At 38.7% G+C, this 21,692-nt stretch overlaps 1 protein-coding gene across 2 annotated transcripts; it reads left to right on the top strand.

The window, feature by feature from the left end:
• The first annotated feature begins 1,218 nt into the window (after positions 1–1,218).
• Positions 1,219–20,461, top strand: nudt12 (nudix (nucleoside diphosphate linked moiety X)-type motif 12). Of its 2 annotated transcripts, XM_023274260.3 has the most exons (8): positions 1,219–1,346; positions 3,129–3,343; positions 5,431–5,728; positions 13,010–13,271; positions 14,488–14,655; positions 15,445–15,558; positions 17,340–17,539; positions 19,663–20,461. In XM_023274260.3, the coding sequence occupies exons 1-8, from the start codon at positions 1,281–1,283 to the stop codon at positions 19,771–19,773; spliced, it is 1,434 nt and encodes a 477-aa protein (XP_023130028.2). In that variant the 5' UTR covers positions 1,219–1,280; the 3' UTR covers positions 19,774–20,461. The 2 variants fall into 2 exon arrangements, with proteins under 2 accessions (XP_023130028.2, XP_023130029.2); XM_023274261.3 differs by lacking the exon at positions 15,445–15,558.
• Positions 20,462–21,692: the final 1,231 nt, after the last annotated feature.

The following is a 21,692-nucleotide window of genomic DNA, read 5'->3' on the forward strand; positions in this document are numbered from 1 at the left end:
GAAGCTTAAAGAGGTTAAAGCCAGTAACAAATAGGCTAACAAGTAATAGCAGCTACACTACAAGCTAACAGTGGGTAATTCTAGGAGTTAAAACAGCTAAAGTAGAAGCTAAATAAGCTTAAACTAGAGGTTGAAAGCAGCTAAATTAAAAGTTATTATGCTAACACTAGCAGCTAGAAGAGGGTAAAAATATTGCTTTAAAGAACCGCTCAATTAGAAGCTAAAACTACAAGTTAAAAGCAACTAGACTAGAAGCTAAAACAGGTTAAAGCTACTAACGAAACAGGCTAAAACTTTGAACTAGGCATAGCTAAAGAAGACGCTAAATTAGGCTTACACTAGAGGCTGAAAGCAGCTAAACTAGGTGAGCTAGAAGCTAAATGATGCTAAAACTAGCAACTGACAGAGGCTATAACAAACCAGGCTAACACTTCGTGCTTGATGTGGCTACACTAGAAGCTAAAAGTGGGTAATGCTAGGAGTTAAAAGCAGCTAATGTTGAAGCTAAATGAGACTTACACGAGGGGTTGAAAGCAGCTAAACTAGAAGCTAAAAGAGTCTAATACTAGCAGCTGAAAAATGCCAAAACTGAGGTCAAAGCAAATAAACTACAAGATAGAAGAGGTTAAAGCTAGGCTAAAACTATGAGCTAGAAGCAGGAAAAGTAGAAGCTAAATGAGGCTAAAAATTAGAAGGTAACAACAGCTAAATTATGAGCTGAAATTACGAGTTTAAAGCAATTAAACTAGAAGCTAGAAACAGTTAAAGTTAGCAAGAAAAACTGGCTGAAATTATGAGTAGCTAAAGTAGAAGCGAAATGATGCTAAAACTAGAAGCTAAAAAAGCTAAATTAGATGCTAACTTAGGCTAAACTAGGAGCTAAACGCAGCTAAAGTAGAAGCTAAGTAAGACTAAACGATAAGCTAAACCCAGCTAAAGCAGACGCTAAATGAGGCAAAACTATAAGCTAAACGCAGCTAAAGTAGAAGCTAAATGAAGCTACACGCAGCTAAAGTAGAAGCTAAATGAGGCTAAAACTACCAGGTGAAAGCAGCTAAAGTATAAACTAAAAGGGACCAAAACTAGGCTAAAGCTTGTAACAAAACTACGAGCTAGAAGTAAATAATATTTGAGCCAAAACTAGGAGCTAAAAGACTTTAAAAGTAGGAATTGAAAAGGTTAAATTAGTAGCAGAAGAGGCTAAAACCAGCTAAAACCAGTTGTTAGTGGGGAGTACCTGAACGCAGCACAGTTCTGGTCAGCAGCCTTGTTGCTCTTGAATGCAGCTCGTCGCTCTTTACACAACACCGGAGAGGCGACGGAGGCGAAACGGCACCGAGCAGAAGGCAAGCTCGCGTTTTCATAACATTCCAACGCAAAACGGACACGGTTAACGTTCTCTTAGTCCCGTTAAAGTCCCATATTAACGGTGACGCGGCTCCGGTTGTCATTTCCAGGACTGTTTGCGAGTCGGGGAGCTGCTTTAAAGGACGTTTTTAAAACAACACGGTGGAGAAACATCAGTAAACTTCATTAACCGGAGCTGAAGGGGCTTATTTTATGTTTACCTGACGGTTAGAGCTGAGACACACCTGAGTTAAAGGTGTTTCACGTCACGTTACTGCAGCGTCTGCTTTGGTGGGCGGGGCTTATTGTGATTGACAGCCGTGTGCACCAATGAGAGAGGAGAACCGCTTATCGCGTAGAATTTATAGGGATTTGAATTAAATAGAATATTAATAAAATTATGTTTTAGTAAGTGTATAATTACGTAAAATGTGTGTTTTTTAACCTTACACATTTTCCTATATGCTGCACCTTGAATAAAGTAAAAAATAATAATAATTAGGATAAAAACATGAGTAAAATGGACATAATTTTATATTAGTTCAGTATGTATTAGTTTGTTGCTTTTTTTATTTCTCTTGAGTTTTTCTAAATATTTGCATGAGTTAGACCTGATTCATTTTATCTGTTGTGGTTTATTTTAATGGTTCACACTACCCACAGAGCTATCAGATGAACTATCCCTGAATATTATGTAAGAGGCTGAATTCAGATAACATTAATAACACTGATCTGTCAGTGTTTACATGTTTGATTAGATGTGGTCAAGTTTGCAGCTCCGCTTCCAGTGATAGAAGCTACATGAGCTTTTTCAACATTAATCAATTACTTTTTTAGTTTTATTTTAACCGTTCTGTCCAAAACTTTTACTTTTTTTTTTACATTTATCATCACCTTTACATCTATTTTAAAGATTATTTCCATGACCTTTAGCTTTTTCAGCAATTATCAGTTACTCATAGCTTTATTTTAACTGTTTGATCCATAACCTTTAACTTTTTAACCTTTCATCAGTTACGTATAGCTTTATTTTAACTATTATAACCGTAATTGATAGTTTTTTTAAAAACATCAAAAACTTTTAGCCTAATTTTCTCTGTTATGTCGATAACCTTTAGCTTTTCAAACATTTATCATGTACTTATAGCTTTATTTTAACTGTTATAACTATAATTTATAGCTTTTTAAACAATTATCAATTATTTAAAGCTTTTTTTGACTGTTATAACCATAATTTAAAGCTTTTTAAACATTTATCAATTACTTTTAGCCTCATTTTCACTGTTATATCCACAACCTTTAGCTTTTTCAACATTTATCAGGTACTTTTAGTTTTATTTTAACCATTTACATCCATATGTTTAAGCTTTTTTAAATCATTGGTTACTTTTAGCTTTAATTTACATGTTATATCCATCACTCTGGGCTTTTAAAACATTTATCAGTTACTTTTAGGTTTATTTTTTTTTACAGTTGTACCTATAATTTTGGGCTTTTTCAACATATATCATGTACTTATAGCTTTATTTTAACTGTTATAACCATAACCTTTAGCCTTTCAGCATTTTTCAGATACTTTCAGGTATCCACATCTCAGTTATTTTTAGAATTTTTAGCATTTTTACTGTTTAGAAATGGCTCTTAACTGTTTCACCTGTTCATATGTACAGTTTAGCAGACTCAGCTGTTTATAAATTGCTTACATTTGGCTGTTTTAACTGTTCATACCTCACTTTTACGTCCCCTCGTGTTTTAACTCGGGGTTTAGTGTCGTTATCCAGGCGGCCAGGATGACGAGCCTCCAGATGAGTGCGAAGGAGGAGATGGTGGAGAAGTTTCTGGATGCTGCAGCCAGAGGAGATGTGGTCCTGGTGACTGCACATCTGGCCCAGCTTCCCTCCGTCATCAACCAGACGGGATACAGCGGCTGGACGGCGCTGATGCTCGCTGCTCGTAACGGACACTATGACGTGGTGGAGAAGCTGCTGTCACACGGGTACATGCAGTTTTTAATGATAACCATCATTTCTGCTTAGTTTCTCATGATTTATTTTATAAATCTGCCTTTCAGGTCTTAAACATGTTGTGGGTAAAGTTGGATTAATCATTTTTGAGCTATTAGGAGGCAGGTGAACTGTGAAATAAGCACAAACCCCACATAGCTTTCATAAAACACATATTAAGAGGCTAAAATTAGCAGCAAAAATGAACTATAAAGATGTCTGAATAGAGGCCAAAACAAGTTGAAATACAGGAACCAAAAGAAGTTAAATTTAGTTATGAAAATAGACTAAGTAGAGGCTTAAAGGGACACTAAAAGTGGCAAACAACAGGAGATAAAAGAGGTTACAATTGTTGCTTAAATATGCTAAAACCAGATGCTAAAGGAGGCTATAAGGAGGAACTAAAAGTAGCAGCTAAAAGAGGCTAAAACTACAAGTTAAAAGCAGCTACACTAGAAGCAACAAGAGGTTAAGACTAATAATAAAACAGGCTAACAGCTAGAAGTAGCTACACGAGAAACTAAAATCAGGTAATGCTAAGAGTTAAAAACAGCTAAAGTAACAGCTAAATCAGGCTTAATCTAGAGGCTCAAAGCAGCTAAACTAAAAGCTAAAAGCAGCTAAAACTAGAAGCTGAAAAGGCTAAAACTGGGTTAAAAGGAACTAAACGACAGGCTAAAAGAGGTTAAAGCTCGCAATAAAACAGGCTAACAACTAGAAGCAGCTAAACTAGAAGCTAAAATCAGGTAATGCTAGGAATTAAAAACAGCTAAAGTAGAAGCTAAATTAGGCTTTAACTAAAGGCTAAAACCAACTAAACTAGAAATTAAGAATGGTTAAAGCTAGTAAAAAAAACAGGCTAACATCTAGAAACAGCTATACTCGAAGCTAAAAGTGGTTAAAGTTAGTAACAAAACAAGCTAACACCTAGAAGCAGCTACACTAGAAGCAACAAGAGGTTAAAACTAATAATAAAACAGGCTAACAGCTAGAAGTAGCTACACGAGAAACTAAAATCAGGTAATGCTAGTAGTTAAAAACAGCTAAAATAGCAGCTAAATTTGGCTTGAACTAGAGGCTAAAAGCAACTAAACTAGAAGTTTAAACTGATTAAAACTAGTAACAAAACGGGCTAACACCTACAAGCAGCTACACTAGAAGCTAAAAGAGGTTAAAGTTAGTAACAAAACAAGCTAACACCTAGAAGCAGCTACACTAGAAGCTAAAAGAGGTTTAAGCTAATAAAAAACAGGCAAACACCTGGAAGCAGCTACACTAGAAGCTAAAAGAGGTTTAAGCTAGTAAAAAACAGGCAAACACCTGGAAGCAGCTACACTAGAAGCTAAAAGAGGTTAAAGCTGGTAACAAAACAAGCTAACACCTAGAAGCAGCTACACTAGAAGCTAAAAGAGGTTAAAGTTAGTAACAAAACAAGCTAACACCTAGAAGCAGCTACAGTAGAAGCTAAAAGAGGTTAAAGTTAGTAACAAAACAAGCTAACACCTAGAAGCAGCTACACTAGAAGCTAAAAGAGGTTAAAGCTAGTAAAAAAAAAACAGGTTAAAAACTTGAGGTAAAAGTAGCTAAAGTAGAAGCTACTTTGGGCTTAAACCGGAAGCTGAAAGCAGCTAAAGTAACAAAATATTAGAAGCTAAAAATAGGAACAAAAGGCTAAAACAAGGCTCTTAAACTAGGAGAGAGAAAAACTATAACTAGAAAATAAATTTGAATAAAACTGTGAATTAAAAGAGGCAAAAACCTGTCAAAACAAGACTAAAACTGAGAGCTGAAAGAGGATAAACTTAGGACTAAAACTAGGAACAAAAAAGGTTAAACTAGAAACTGAAAGAATGTACATTTAGCTTTGGAAAGAGGCTAAATATAAGAATGAAGATGCAAAATTAGCAACTAAAAAAAGGTAAAATGCTTTGAGAATGTGATCAGTTTGATAATATAGAAACTCAAAGGAGATAAGAAGAACCCCAGACTTCATTGTGCATCTAGAACAAAGCCTAAACCCCAGAATTCACAGATTCCTGATATTTCTAACCTCTTGCTTGTCTGTTTTTCTACTCTAAAGCTGTGATAAATGCTTGGTGAACAGTTCATCACAAACTGCCTACGATATCGCCAAGTTCTGGGGCCACAGACACATTTCCAACCTGCTGAGCCGGACAGACGAGGGCAGCCAGAGAGTTCTGCCGGGTTCTGAAGTCAGTCCACAGGAAAACTACTTCAGCAGGGAGATGCTGGACCGGCTGAGCGGGAAGAGGACCGATAAGACCTGGTTGGAGTCCAAACACAGTGACCCGGATACCGTCTACCTGATGTTCTCCAAGCTCAACCCCATGGTCAGCATGCCACAGGAGGACGACGGGGTACGTAGACAAGGATGTTTTTAGGTTTAACCTGCTGCAGTTCGTCTGGAAATGAGCGTTCTGCACCTGAAACCAGCCACAAGGTGTAGAGGTGAAGAACCAGAGGTAAATTAGAGGCAGAGGTTTACCTGAGCAGGTAACAAAAGTCTGCTTATTCAACAACACAAGGAATGAAGAGACTAAATCAATAAGGTGCCATGCCATTCAGCGTAGGCGATCATTTCTCTCCAGCTCCTCCTCCGATCTTTTGCTCTCTGAATTGTGACTGTTGCCCGTACCATGTGTAGCCATGATGTAAGTCCATCTATCAAAAGCTGAAGCTAAACGATGCTAAAACTATGAGTGAAAGGAGACTAAAAGAGTCAGAAACAAGGAACTAAAAGAGGCAAAAACTGGAGGGAAACAAAGCTAAAACTACTATCTAAAAGAGGCTGTAACTTGTGGTGTTACTACTCTGGCTCGATGAGAAGTAACAAAGAGGGGAGACCACATGAATCAAAGGTTTAACAAAATATTTATTTAAATAATAGAACGTGAAAAGTGTGGATCAGTATGTATGCAAGTGTTGTGATGCATGTGGTGTGTGGATATGTAGATTAATCAAACTAAACTAGAGTAAAGAAAGAACAAAAGGGCAGCATGATGGCCAGGGCGCAGGAGCAGCAGAAGCCAGGTGTACTGCATCAGTTTAAATGGCCCAGGAGGAGAGGAGGGGCCAGGCAGTTCCAGGTAGCCCTGCCCACCCTCAGGAAGGGAGGAGGGAGAGGAGCAGCAGCAGCAGCAGCAGGCACAGCCAAAGGCTGAGACTGTCACACCCCCTCCCACAAAAGAGGGACCCATCCAGGGGACCGTCCAGAGTCATGGAGCGTCCACTTTCACAACGCCGGCGAGAACTCCAGCGGCGAGCCAGAGAAAGTACACCCCAGGAATACAGATGGACGAGGACCAGGACAGACCCAAAGGACCCGGCAACTTGGATCCAACCAGAGAGACAGTACAGACATCAGAGACCAGCAGCAGATGGACAGTAGAGGTACGCCAGTCCTCTCGATCACTCAGGTGTCCACAGAAACGCTGCTTTTAAGTAATGTCCAGCCCGAAAATTCCGATCACCATCTTCCAGCTCACCAGCCCCAACTCAGCAACCTTGGCGCCTAGGAGCGATTTAAGAGGAGGAGAGGAAAGACTAGAGATGGGAGAAGAACAGCTTACAGAGGGGCACGGGACAGAGCATCTGCAAGTATATTGTCCTTTCCCTTAATATGCCTGATGTCTAAATGGTATGGTTGTAAAAATAATGCCCAACGCATTAACCTTTGGTTTGGATTTTGAAGGGAATTTAGAAATGTCAGAGGATTGTGATCAGAATAGACTGTAAGTGAAGTACAAGATTCAATGTAAACTTGAAAATGCTGTAAAGCTAAAATGAGAGCAAGAGCTTCTTTTTCAATCACTGAATAATTTAGCTGATAGGAATTAAACTTTTTAGAGAAGAAGCTAACAGGGCGGTCCACTCCATGCTCATCTGCCTGTAGCAACACAGCTCCAGCTCCTACCTGGCTAGCATCCACATGTAGTTTGAATGGCTGATCGAACCTAGGAGCAAGCAGCACAGGAGATGAACACAGAAGGGCCTTAACTTCCTCAAAAGCTTGCTGGCAGGAGAATGACCAATCAAATTTTGCCTTTGATTTAAGTAGATCTGTTAAAGGAGCTACAACTCTAGAGAAGTTTCTACAAAAGCAACGATAATAACCCACAAGACCCAAAAATCTCATGAGCTCTTTTTTAGTGGTAGGAGTGGGAAATTGAGAAACTGCAGTGACTTTAGCCATTGCAGGTCGTACTTGACCCTGCCCCACTACTTTACCTAAGTATGTAACAGTAGCTTTTGCAAAATCGCACTTAGCCAAATTTAAAGTGAGATTACCATGAGCCAATCGATCAAACAATGCCTGAATTTGGTTTAAATGGTCTTCCCAAGTGTTACTGTACACAACAACGTCGTCTAAATAGACAGCGCAGCCCTTCAAACCATTTACAAGACGATTCATTAAGCGTTGAAACGTCCCTGGAGCGTTTCGAAGGCCAAACCCCATCACAGTATAAGAAAACAAACCAGATGGAGTGATGAATGCTGAAATTTCCTGTGCTCTTCTTGTTAGACCAATTTGCCAGTACCCTTTTAGAAGGTCAAATTTACTCACAAACTTGGCACTTCCCACCTGATCGACACAGTCCTCAACACGTGGCAATGGAAAGGAATCAGGTTTTGTTACCGAATTGACTTTACGAAAGTCAGTGCACATTCGTGGAGATTTGTCAGACTTCTGCACGATCAGGCAGGGAGATGCCCAGCTGGAAGCAGAGGGAACAGCAAGGTTATTATCAAGCATGTACTTCACTTCTTTGTCAATAACCCTCTGCTTTTCCTCTGAGACACGGAAAAATCTTTGTCGGATCGGCTTGGCATCACCCACGTCTATGTCATGTTCTATTAAATTAGTCCTTGTAGGTGTATCTCCAAACAAGGATGGGTAATCTCGAATTAGCTCAGCAAGTTGTTTAGCTCTTTCATTTGGCAAATGGGACAATAGTGAATCTAAGTTTTTCAGTGTTTCTGAATTTTTCAGGCGACCACAAAGCACAGCCTCATCTGGCATTGCCACTTCCTCCCCCCCATGAAGAGTTGGCTGATGTTCCTCACAAACAGTCATAACTAAAGACTCACGAACAAAGTAGGGTTTTAGGAGGTTAATATGGCACAACTGATGCCTTTTTTTCCTATCAGGAGTTGCAATGAGATAGTTCAGATCAGAAAGTTGTTTCACTACTGTGTAAGGACCATGAAACTTTGCTTGAAATGGTGACCCCGCAATAGGTAACAATGCCAAAACTTGATCCCCCTCACTAAATTGTCGCTTCTCAGAACGTCTGTCATACAAAGTTTTCATTTTACTTTGAACTTTTGCCAATTTTTGTTTAGCCAATTGACCCGCCGTATAAAGACGATGTCTAAAACCATTAACATAGTCTAATAGATTAGCTGGAGGTTCATCTTTAGCCCAGTTATCATGAAGAACTGCCAATGGACCCCGCACTTTATGGCCAAAAACTAGGTCATTTGGACTAAAGCCAGTACTCTCTTGACAAACTTCTCGAGCTGCTAGGAGCAACCAAGGCAGCCCTTCTTCCCAATCCCTGTTCAACTCTGTGCAATAAGAGCGCAACAATGATTTTAGAGTTTGGTGAAACCTTTCTAGTGCTCCTTGGCTCTGTGCATGATATGCTGAAGCCTGATTGTGTTTAACACCAAGTTGTTCCAAAACTTGGGCAAAGAGATGAGATGAAAAATTTGAGCCCTGATCACTTTGGATGATTTTTGGTATTCCAAAGATAGCAATGAAATTTGTTAAAGCCTTAACCACAGACTTGGCAGTTATGTTACGTAAAGCATATGCGGCTGGATAGCGAGTTACCAAGCACATGACAGTTAACAGATACTGAGAACCAGATTTTGACTTTGGTAAGGGACCGACGCAATCAATTATTAAATGTTCAAATGGATTTTCAATAGCAGGTATTGGATGAAGCGGCGCTGGTTTAATGGACTGATTTGGTTTACCAGTGAGTTGACATGTATGACAGGTTTTAATAAAGGATGCAATGTCACGTTTCAAACGAGGCCAAAAGAAATAACGGAGAATATGATGGTATGTTTTGTTAACTCCTAAATGCCCAGTTTGATTGTGGGAACAAGACAAAACTTCTTCTCTGAACTTTGTTGGAACTACAATTTGAAAGATTGGAGTTCCCAGAAGATCAGTCCCTTGGGGAATCCATTTCCTAACCAGTACCTCATCCTGCAGAAAATACCCAGATGCTGAACTTTTTGCCTCTTGAGTGGGCTGCACTTGGTCAAACAGATCGCTCAAGGATGCATCTGCCCTTTGCTCAGTGACCAACTCCTGCTGAGAGACAGAGAGAGACTCGGGTAATTGAAAGTCAAGTTTGAAATCACAATCTTCAGTGTCCGACTTAGCCTTTGCGATGGCCCTGGTAACAGCGCAAGCGGTGAACACCTCTGGAAAGGTCCGCTCACAGTCGTCTGGTTCCTTCTGAGTTGAAACTTTTACAGGACCCCCAGAAGGCCAAACACGGTCACCGGCTAAGTCATTACCTAAGATCACATCTACCCCATCTAATGGTAGAGCTGGTCTAACTGCAATATGAACATTTCCCTCAACAAATCCTGAGGTCAAGAAAACTTTATGCAACGGTGCACTCAACGGAACCAAACTAACTCCTCTAACTATCACACAGTCACCTGTATCACTGTCTTTGGAAAATGGCAAAACTGAAGCTCTAATGAATGAATCAGTCGCTCCTGTATCTCTCAAAATTTTCACTGGCACTTTACAATTAGTATCACTAAGGGACACAAAACCATCTGAAACAAATGCTTCGAATCCAGAATAGTCCCTAGCCCTAGCACCTGAGATTGGAGATGGCCTCCTACTGGCTAGTGCTGTAAATGCAGCAGGTTTAACTTTACCACTAGGATGAACTCCTCTGTTTCTCAAACCAGGACAATCAAACTTCCAGTGACCCCTTTCATGGCAATAATTACACAATGAATCAAAATTTGTAGACTTTGAAAACCGACTAGGCCTAGCAGACTCAAACCTACCAAACCTAGACTGATTAGCAGGTCTAACTGTAGAAAAATCTATGGGATAGCTTTTCCTACTTTTCCCTTTGTGTGCCAAAATGTACTCATCAGCAACAGTGGCTGCTTCAGAAACTGTAGAAATCCCTCGCTCTATGATGTGAGTGGCAACTTCTGGTGGAACACAATCAATAAACTGCTCAAGAACTATCACATCACAAAGTTCCTCATAGGATTTAACATCTAAAGCAGAGCACCACCTATTGAAATGTTTAGTCAGATCTCTAGCAAACTCGACATGGGACTGCCTCTCAGACTTGCTCCAAGACCTAAACCTCTGTCTGTAAGCCTCTGGAACTAACTCATAAGCCTTTAACACAGCTTCTTTGACAGCTTTGTACACCCTACTCTCACGTTCACCTAGGGCTGAATACGCTGCTTGAGCCTTCCCTGTAAAGACTGACTGCAACATTACTACCCGCTCTGAATCAGGCCAACCTCTGGAATTAGCAACCCTCTCAAACAGTGAAAAGAATGTATCTGGATCACTCTCATCAAACCTAGGAACAAGACGTAAATTAGACACTAAATCAAACTCCCTTCTTTGACTAGCATTGTCAGATGAATCCCTTTTTAACCTGTCCTGCTCTAGTTGAACTTTGTCCCTCTCTAGTGCAATTCTTAACTGCTCCATTGCCATTTTTTCTTTCTCCATTTCTAACCTAATTAATTCCCTTTTTTGTTCAAAAGTTAAAGGAAAACCCTCAAAATTAATTACAGTTCCGTCTTTCCCTGGCAAAACCCCTTTTGAAACTAAAACAGACCTTAAGCACAACTTAATTTCATCTTTGAGCTTTCCATCTCCAACATCAATGCCATAGTGTTGAACTAGCTCTAACAGTTGATCCTTGGTACAACTATTCAGCAGCTCATCTGATGGCGATTGAAGAAAACTCTCCACTGAAGCCATTGTAAAGAAAAAAAACTGGAAAAAGCTGAAAAAAACACTACGAACTGAGGCTCCCCCCGCTACCTAACCAAAACTAAACTCAACCCTAGTCTTCACACAGTACTGCGGCGGGTACTGACGCACTCGAAACCAGCATTACCAGGACAAACCTGGAAACCTGGAGGTGCTCCCGAGAACACTCAGAACAGGAAACCTGTACGGTGAACACTAACCGCTTGACTGTGACAAACAAAAAAGAGGCTTAACCAAAAGAGCCAGCCCCCAAACCTACAAGAGAAAGCCCCAATTCAAAGAAGTGCTTCCATGCTTTCCAAAAATACAAAAAACTTTAACAAACTAAAAAACAGGCTTCACTAACTGGACCAAAAAACTGAGGTTTTGCCACTAAATCTGCTCCAACCCATGGCCAACCATGCTGCCAAACTAAACAACAAACTACAACCCAAATTACAAAAACTGACCCAACTTAACAAAACATGTGCGGCCTCCCCAAAACCAAAGTTACACACAATACTCAACCAAAATTCAAACAAATTTAACAAATGTATTGGGTAGGAGAGTAAGAATTTAACAACTCACCCAAAAACCAGGTTTTGTTTCCGAGGACGAGCCCCCACTTGTTACTACTCTGGCTCGATGAGAAGTAACAAAGAGGGGAGACCACATGAATCAAAGGTTTAACAAAATATTTATTTAAATAATAGAACGTGAAAAGTGTGGATCAGTATGTATGCAAGTGTTGTGATGCATGTGGTGTGTGGATATGTAGATTAATCAAACTAAACTAGAGTAAAGAAAGAACAAAAGGGCAGCATGATGGCCAGGGCGCAGGAGCAGCAGAAGCCAGGTGTACTGCATCAGTTTAAATGGCCCAGGAGGAGAGGAGGGGCCAGGCAGTTCCAGGTAGCCCTGCCCACCCTCAGGAAGGGAGGAGGGAGAGGAGCAGCAGCAGCAGCAGCAGGCACAGCCAAAGGCTGAGACTGTCACAGTGGCTAGAAGAAAAAAAACTAGGAGCTAAAAGAGGCTACAGCTTATAGCTTTAAGAGGCTACAACTAAGAGCTAGAAGAGGCTAAAACTGGGGATAAAAGATGCTGAAACTATGAGTGAAAGGAAACTAAAAGAGCCCAAAACAAGAGACTAAAAGAGGTATAAACTGGAGGGAAAGAAGCTAAAAGTTGTAGCTAGAAGAAACAAAAGTTAGGAGCTATAAGAGGCTAAAACTGGTGCTAAAAGAAACAAAAACAAGGAGATAAAAGAGGCTGCTACTTTTAGCACAATGTGGCTCAAAGTTGGACTAAAAGAGGCAAAAACTGGTGCTAAAAGAAACAAAAACTAGGAGCTAAAAACTGTACAACTTATAGTTAAGAGGCAAGTCTAAGAGCTAAAAGATTCTACAACTTGTCTCTAAGAGGTTAAAATTTTTAGCTAAAAAAGGCAAAAACCATGAGATAAAAGAGGCTAAAAGTAAGTGCAAATGTAACTAGTAAATATTCACTTAATTTCTGAAGATCTACAAAGACTTTGGCTGATTTGACATAAACTGAAAGTCACCACCTAATTCCAAAGGAAGCTACATTCAGAGGTTTGCAGATGTTTCCAGGTTGAGCTAGCTGCTTATAATTGTGTTTCTAACTGTACCAGGGCGAAACCAAGCTTTGTCGGTTCAGATACGAGGCTGTGAAGGACCTTCTCCAGAAACCTGCCACTGTGCTCATCTTCCTGGGAGTGGAGAAGAGGAAGAATCCCTCGTCTTCCTCCGACGCCGTCCAGGAGCCTCCTGCCTGGTTCGCCATCGGCTCCGATGAAGACGCCGTTGAACTCCTGAAACGCTGCAGAGAAAAGAACTGCTGCTTCCCCAAGTCGCCCCACAGGGACCTGCTGAAGCTGAACGAAGAAGAGGCCGGTGAGGAAGATGCAGGATTAGTTGTGTTTTCTTTCTCTGACCCAGGGTTTCTGCAGAAATCAGCCAGTCAAATTTAATGCTTTTTAATGCCATTTTAATGCTCTACTGTAAAAAATTTTAATGCCACGACTGTGAAGTCAACAAATTACACAGGTGTGGGGGTTTTTTGTAAAATATGGTTTTTATATGAAAACTGTCCCTATATTTCACTATTTCTGAATCCAGAAACCAGCCCTGACCACCCACAGGCTGCAGTCATTCTCTGAAATCCACCTTTTCCAGCCATTGTTGCTGGAATTTGCGTTTCCCCATTTCCCAGCTCTCCTCCACCTGGTCCAGCCTGCCGGACACTTTAACCTCCTGTTATCTTCCTTTATGGGCACCAAAAAATATTGTTTTCTTGTCTGAAAAAAATCCCAAAATTCAGCAAAAAAATATCTCCCAAATTTCTGAAAATTTGCAAAACCTTTAGGAAGAAAATTCCAATAATTCTTTAAAAGTTTCCCTTAAAAGTTTTTTTTTTTTTTTTTAAATTCTCCCAAATTTGGCAAGAAAATTCTTGAGAATATTTTCAAAAATTGAGTAAAAATCTTCCAAAAAAATCCTAAAAATATCTAAAATGACTACATACATATCAGTAAAACTTCTAATATTTTCTTTAAGAACATTCAGAAAAAAAATCAGCCAAAATCCAGTGAAATTCGCTGGATTTTGGTTGATTTTTTGTGAATGTTCTTAAGAAACGTTTTTTTTTAGCATTTCTTTTTTCCACCAAAAAATGTTCAGAAATTTCCCAAAAATGTTGAAAATGTGGACATCAGAAGTTTCACTGTGAAAATATTGATTTTTCTCCACATTTTCAAACTTTAAAACGGGTCAATTTTGACCTGCAGGACAACACGAGGGTTAAAAACATGCAGTTTTTGGCAATTGTACCCAACTGCCTGGAACAATTATCGCAATGCTTCGGCATGTTTACACAGATGCACATATCTGACAAATCACAGTCTATAAATACATATTATTATATTAATGATTGTCAAATTTTTCTTGAAAACTGCAGAAAGAATTTTTAATGTCACTGAGAATCAAATTTAATGGTTTTTACTGCCATTTAAGGCATTTAATCAACTTAATGACTATTAATGCTTTTAATGCCCTGCAGAAACCCTGCGACCTGTCTCATGTCTGAATGCAGAGCTTGTTTTTCCTCCAGGAGTCGTGGCCCAGGCCCGGTCGGTGCTATCCTGGCACAGCCGCTACAGCTTCTGTCCAACATGTGGCAGCAGCACCAGTCTGGAGGAGGCCGGATACAAGAGGAGCTGCCTGAACTCTGAGTGCAGGAGCCTGCAGGGCGTCCACAACACCTGCTACCCTCGAGTCGGTACGAATATCCAACCTCAACTCACCTGTCTGCTCCAGAACTGTGCAAGAAAATAAACACAATTCCTCAAGAAAGTACAGATGGACATTTATGTGGATGTACATGAGTGAGCGACCACAAAGAAACATTAAATTGCTCTAAGATGACAGAAAGAGACAGAAAACATCCACAAAACAACCACATAATGATGCAAATGGCCACAAAGAAACACAAAGCAACTCCGAGACACAAAATGATCACAAAGACATGGCAGAGAGATACAAAACAACTGCAAAAAGATGTAACACACCTGCAAAGAGACAAAAACAACGGCAGATAGATTTAAAAGACACAAAGACACACAAAACAACTGCAAAGAGTCATAAAATTACTGTAAGATTACAGAAAGAGACAGAAAATATCCACAAAACAACCCAATAATTATGCAAAATGACCACAATGACACACAAAACAACTGTGAAGAGAAACAAAAGGTCTGCAAAAAGATGCAAAACAATGGCAAATAAACACAAATTGACCACAAAGAAACACAAAACCACATCAGAGAGATGCAAAGTCATGGCTAGAGAAACCAACCGACTGCAAAAAGACACAAAACGACCACAAAGAGACACAAAACAACTGCAAATAGATGTAAATAGACAAATCGACTGCAAAACAACCCCAAAAAGATTCAAAATGACCACGAATAGACACAAAACGACCACAAAGAGACATAAAACCACTGTATGATAAGACCGTATGCTAACGGGGGAAACAGCGGTGATGAATGAGGTTTTGTGTTTCCAGACCCGGTGGTGATCATGATGGTGATCCACCCTGATGGAAACCAGTGTCTACTGGGGAGGAAGAAGATGTTCCCACCTGGGATGTTCTCCTGTCTGGCTGGATTTGTGGAGCCTGGTACATGTTAATAAAGTTTTATTCTAATAGATGTAATGAACTAGAAGCTGACCTGGTAACCGCCGTGTTAATAAAGTTTTATTCTAACAGATTAATGAACTAGAAGCTGACCTGGTAACCGCCGTGTTAATAAAGTTTTATTCTAACAGATTAATGAACTAGAAGCTGACCTGGTAACCGCCGTGTTAATAAAGTTTTATTCTAACAGATTAATAAACTAGGAGCTGACCTGGTAACCGCCGTGTTGATAAAGTTTTATTCTAACAGATTAATGAACTAGAAGCCGACCTGGTAACGGCAGTGTTAATAAAGTTTTATTCTAACAGATTAATAAACTAGGAGCCGACCTGGTAACCGCCGTGTTAATAAAGTTTTATTCCAACAGATTAATGAACTAGAAGCCGACCTGGTAACCGCCGTGTTAATAAAGTTTTATTCCAACAGATTAATAAACTAGAAGCCGACCTGGTAACCGCCGTGTTGATAAAGTTTTATTCTAACAGATTAATAAACTAGAAGCCGACCTGGTAACCGCCATGTTGATAAAGTTTTATTCTAACAGATTAATGAACTAGAAGCTGACCTGGTAACCGCCGTGTTAATAAAGTTTTATTCCAACAGATTAATGAACTAGAAGCTGACCTGGTAACCGCCGTGTTAATAAAGACCGACCTGGTAACCGCCGTGTTGATAAAGTTTTATTCTAACAGATTAATGAACTAGAAGCCGACCTGGTAACCGCCGTGTTAATAAAGTTTTATTCCAACAGATTAATGAACTAGAAGCCGACCTGGTAACCGCCGTGTTAATAAAGTTTTATTCCAACAGATTGATGAACTAGAAGCCGACCTGGTAACCGCCGTGTTAATAAAGTTTTATTCCAACAGATTGATGAACTAGAAGCCGACCTGGTAACCGCCGTGTTAATAAAGTTTTATTCCAACAGATTGATGAACTAGAAGCCGACCTGGTAACCGCCGTGTTAATAAAGTTTTATTCCAACAGATTAATGAACTAGAAGCCGACCTGGTAACCGCCGTGTTAATAAAGTTTTATTCCAACAGATTAATGAACTAGAAGCCGACCTGGTAACCGCCGTGTTAATAAAGTTTTATTCCAACAGATTAATGAACTAGAAGCCGACCTGGTAACCGCCGTGTTAATAAAGTTTTATTCCAACAGATTAATGAACTAGAAGCCGACCTGGTAACCGCCGTGTTAATAAAGTTTTATTCCAACAGATTAATGAACTAGAAGCCGACCTGGTAACCGCCGTGTTAATAAAGTTTTATTCCAACAGATTAATGAACTAGAAGCCGACCTGGTAACCGCCGTGTTAATAAAGTTTTATTCCAACAGATTAATGAACTAGGAGCCGACCTGGTAACCGCCGTGTTAATAAAGTTTTATTCCAACAGATTAATGAACTAGGAGCCGACCTGGTAACCGCCGTGTTAATAAAGTTTTATTCCAACAGATTAATGAACTAGAAGCCGACCTGGTAACCGCCGTGTTAATAAAGTTTTATTCTAACAGATTAATGAACTAGAAGCCGACCTGGTAACCGCCGTGTTAATAAAGTTTTATTCTAACAGATTAATGAACTAGAAGCCGACCTGGTAACCGCCGTGTTAATAAAGTTTTATTCTAACAGATTAATGAACTAGAAGCCGACCTGGTAACCGCCGTGTTAATAAAGTTTTATTCTAACAGATTAATGAACTAGAAGCTGACCTGGTAACCGCCGTGTTAATAAAGTTTTGTTCCTGGTGTTTCTACAGGAGAGTCTCTGGAGGAGGCGGTGAGGAGGGAGGTGGAGGAGGAGAGCGGGGTGAAGGTCGGACCCGTCCACTACGTCTCCTGCCAGCCCTGGCCGATGCCCTCCAGCCTCATGATGGGATGCCTGGCCGTCGCCATGTCGACCGACATCAGCGTGGACGAGAGCGAGATCGAGGAGGCCCGCTGGTTCCCACGGCAACAGGTACGCAACCAGTTCTGTCAATTTATTAGTATTATTTAGAAACTGATATCCAGTTAAACATGTTAATTAAAACTCTGATGCAGCAGCGCCACCTTCTGATTGGTTCCAGTAACAGCCAATCAGAATTCAAGAATCAATGTTGAACTCATTAAAGTTGTTAAACAGATAAACAAAAAACTTTTCAACAATGTTGGATGTTGGAGTTTGTGATTTAAATTCAGTTCCAGATATCAGCTAATCAATATTGGTTCTCACTGATTACTAATAACTGGTATCAGTTTACCTTTATTTTATAAATGATGATAAAAACTGCAAACTGCACTTACTGGAAATTTATTATATATTGTTAATGAATATTATATTATTATGTATTAATAATAAGAATAATAATGCATATATAAAAATATTAATAAAACAATCATATAATACAAAGAATATTTTATTTTAATTATATTTTACATTACATATATAATTACTATTATTTTTAATAATACATATTATATAAAAATAAAAAGTAGAATTTTTTTTGTATTTTTAAAATCTGATAAGTTTTATTAATTATTATTATTATATTAAATCTGAAATATTATTGGAAATACTATTATTACTATTATTATTATTATTATTATTAATAATAATAATAATAATAATAATAATAATAATAATAATAATAATAATAATAATAATAATAAAATACATATATATTTATTTTAATGATAGTGTAAATAATATTTTATTTGATATTATGAGAAGTAATTATTATTTTAAGAATAGTTAATAATTAATTTTATAAAATGATTAATTATTAATTGTTCTTGAAATATAATATTACTACTACTACTAATCAACAATCTGGAAAAATTAAGCAGAAAAAAATACCAAAATTAAGCAGCGATCCTGTTGATGCATTCAAGCAATCAGAAGGTTTTTAAAACTACAATAAGAAAAGTGCAAATATAAAATAAATCATCTAGTAGAAAAAAATATCTGTGGAAGTTTATCTATGAAAACAGTGGGACAGTTTATCTTTTATGAAAATAGCTTCCTATGTGTGTCAGGAATTATGTAATTAGGTGCATAATTAGTCGATCTGCAACACTTCATTAGTTAGTTGTCAACTGTTAAATTAACCACAAACTAGTTTAATAATCGATTAATCAGTTTGAGTGAATGTTTAGGTAAAAAAAAAACTTTTAAATTCTCAGATTTTAGCTTCTCAAATGTGAATATTTTCTGGTTTCTTTCCTCCTCTGTGTCAGTAAACTGAAGATATTTGGACAAAACAAGACATTTATCAACTCTGACTTTGGAAAAAAACATTTTTAACCTTTTTCTCAAACAACTAATTCATTAATTACTCAACACATTAATCAACAGTGAAAATGTTCTTAGTTACAGCCTTAACTCTCCTGTTGCCTTCATTTAAAGGCACCAAAAAATATTGTTTCCTTGTCTGAAAAAAACCCCAAAAATTCAGTCAAAAAATTCCCCAAATTTCTGAAAATTTCAAAAACCTTCAGGAAGAAAATTCCAATAATTCCTTAAAAGTTTGATTTTAAAAAAAAAAATCCCCCAAATTTGGCAAAAAAATTCTTGTAAATATTTTCAAAAAATGAGTAAAAATCTTCAAAAAAAATCCTAAAAATATCTAAAGTGATTCCATATATATCAGTAAAACTTCTGATATTTTCTTTAAGAACATTCATATAAAAATCAACCAAAATTCAGTGAAATTCGCTGGATTTTGGTTGATTTTTTTTTGTGAATGTTCTTAAGAAACATTTTTAACATTTCTTTTTTCCACCAAAAAATGTTTAAAAATTTCCCAAAAACGTTGAAAATGTGGACATCAGGAGTTTCACTGTGAAAATAGATTTTTTTCTCACATTTTCGAAGTTTAAAACGGGTCAGTTTTGACCTGCAGGACGACACGAGGGTTAAAAAACTACTAAAAACAGCAGTTTTCACACAAGATGGCGCCACTGATCCCCGTTAACAATCCTGAACGTTGAAGCTTGACAGTCTTTACTGGTCTTTGTCGTTGCTGTTAGTTGAGAAAACACTTGGAACCTTTTGTGTTCTGGCTTTAGTCTGATTCAGGAACTTTTTCTGTGTTTTCTCAGGTGATCGACTCGATGTTTAAAGGTTCCCGTCCGACCTTCAGCGTCCCTCCCAGACAGACCATCGCCCACCAGCTCATCAGACACTGGATCGGCATCAACTCCAACCTCTAACGCCCGACATCCAGACTGTTTATTCCACCGTTTGTCTGTTAAATGAGTCCAGAAAAAACACCTCAGGTCTCAGGTTTGGACTCAAATGTGAAAAGTGGCGCCAAGAAGACGGATTAAAAGAAGAAATGTGCAAAATTCTTCCAGACACATCTATGTGAGCAGTAACAGAAGAAAAAATGTACTAATAATGATAATCTGGAGGCATTTCAAAACCTTTGATCAATGAAAAATAAACTTATTTTAATTAGAATATGATTTTAAGTCATGCTTGATGCTGAAAAAACTAAAAATATTCAACAAATCTATACGTTTACATGATTGGAAGATAAATCTGTGCAGTAATAAAAGATGTCCTGTACAATTTTACAACAGTAAATAAATGAAAAATGTGCTGTTATTTACTTTTTAAAAATGCAAAATAACTACATTCATCCTCCTGGTGAAGGTGATGGAGGAGAGACAACTTCTGTTCCATCTGAGAGAATCTTCTCAAAAACAGGGCAGATATTCACTGAAAGAAGAAATGGTATCAGTCCATCCAAGCTCAGGGAGCTGATGATTCTGCACTGAGGACATTTATACTGTTTGAATACTGAGTTTGGTTCTGGTTCTGTGGGTTTGTGTGTTTTGTTCATTTGTTTTTTGTGCAAAAAGTTTGATTGAAGTATTAAACAAAAGTAAGAATGCCTGTTTTTGTAACAGAACAAATGCACAAAATGAGTCAACTATGAGGCTTCTCATAAAAACACTGAATGCAAAAGAGTTTATCAGCACACAAATCATTCATATCTGCCTGGTCAGGCTAAAACATGAGGCTACAAACGCCTACACAAAACCAGACGAACCACCCCCCCCCCCCCCCCCCCCCCCAAATCCCATCCCATAATAACTTCACCGCTTCCCAACACAGAGAAGGAGAATTTATGAACGGGAAAGTGAACGTTATGTCAATACTGACACGTATCTTTGTACATTTTGAAGCGATTATTCAGAAATTCGGGACCTTTTCGGGACCTACGTACCACGTAGACTGCACCCCTGCTCCATACTGATAAACTTTCTGTTCCTTACTAGTAGACAATAAGAGCATGAAGAAAAAGGCCGATAAAACAACATAATCTGAGCTCAGTCTGCAGCGCAAACACCGTAAAGGTGCACGTGAACCTGGACAGCGGCTCCTTCTTCCTGCCGGTTTGTCCGCAGCAGTTTCTTTCTCTCCGCTCCACACAGTTCTCTGGCTGCAACTTCAATGAGTTAATAAATAGGAAAAGGAAACATTTACCTGCACAGGTGGCAAAAAGCAGGAGTTTGATCCAAGACATCGCGGTGTTGCCGTATGAAGAGACTGAAGCGTCGCTCTGCTGCCTCCAGCTGTGGAGATCCGCCCCCTGGCAAGCCCAGAAAAAAAAACAAAAAAACAAACAAACACAATAACTTCACAGCATTTCGTCATGTGGTTTGCAATATGACAACACATGCAGCAGCACAGAAGAGAGGACGTTCTGGTTTGTAACCTATCAGGTGTTAAAGTCGCTTCGACGTGTGGAGAAGAAGAATCACTGAAAAGACAAATATGTGACGAAAAGCCGGTAAATTCATAGACTGAGACCAAACAGGAAGCAGGTTATAATGCTGAGCTGCTTATGAGTCTCTCTCTGCCTCGCTTCTTCCCAAAACATTCCAATATTAAAGAGCACATGGCGCCAGTTTATTATTATTAAAATCATGTAATTATAACCTCACATGTTAAGTCTTCAGTAGCGCATTTGTAATTTTGCAAATTAGAGCAATAACACGATATTTTTTATTGACTTTTTAAACAAAACTCTATTTTTGATGCGTTTTATGATATTTTAGAAACTCTGCAAGTGTTGCTAAACAGTGTAAAACTACCACCTAACATGTACATTTGGTCAGAC

Source organism: Amphiprion ocellaris, chromosome 6, assembly GCF_022539595.1.
Source record: "Amphiprion ocellaris isolate individual 3 ecotype Okinawa chromosome 6, ASM2253959v1, whole genome shotgun sequence".
NCBI classification, from domain to species: domain Eukaryota; kingdom Metazoa; phylum Chordata; class Actinopteri; family Pomacentridae; genus Amphiprion; species Amphiprion ocellaris.

Bases quoted from the DNA above. Each gene is read 5' to 3' on its own strand.
- nudt12 (XM_023274260.3), top strand. From the start codon at position 1,281: ATGCAGCTCGTCGCTCTTTACACAACACCGGAGAGGCGACGGAGGCGA. The intron at 14,656-15,444 runs GTACGAATATCC...TTGTGTTTCCAG, and splicing joins CACCTGCTACCCTCGAGTCG to ACCCGGTGGTGATCATGATG. The intron at 15,559-17,339 runs GTACATGTTAAT...GTGTTTCTACAG, and splicing joins GGCTGGATTTGTGGAGCCTG to GAGAGTCTCTGGAGGAGGCG.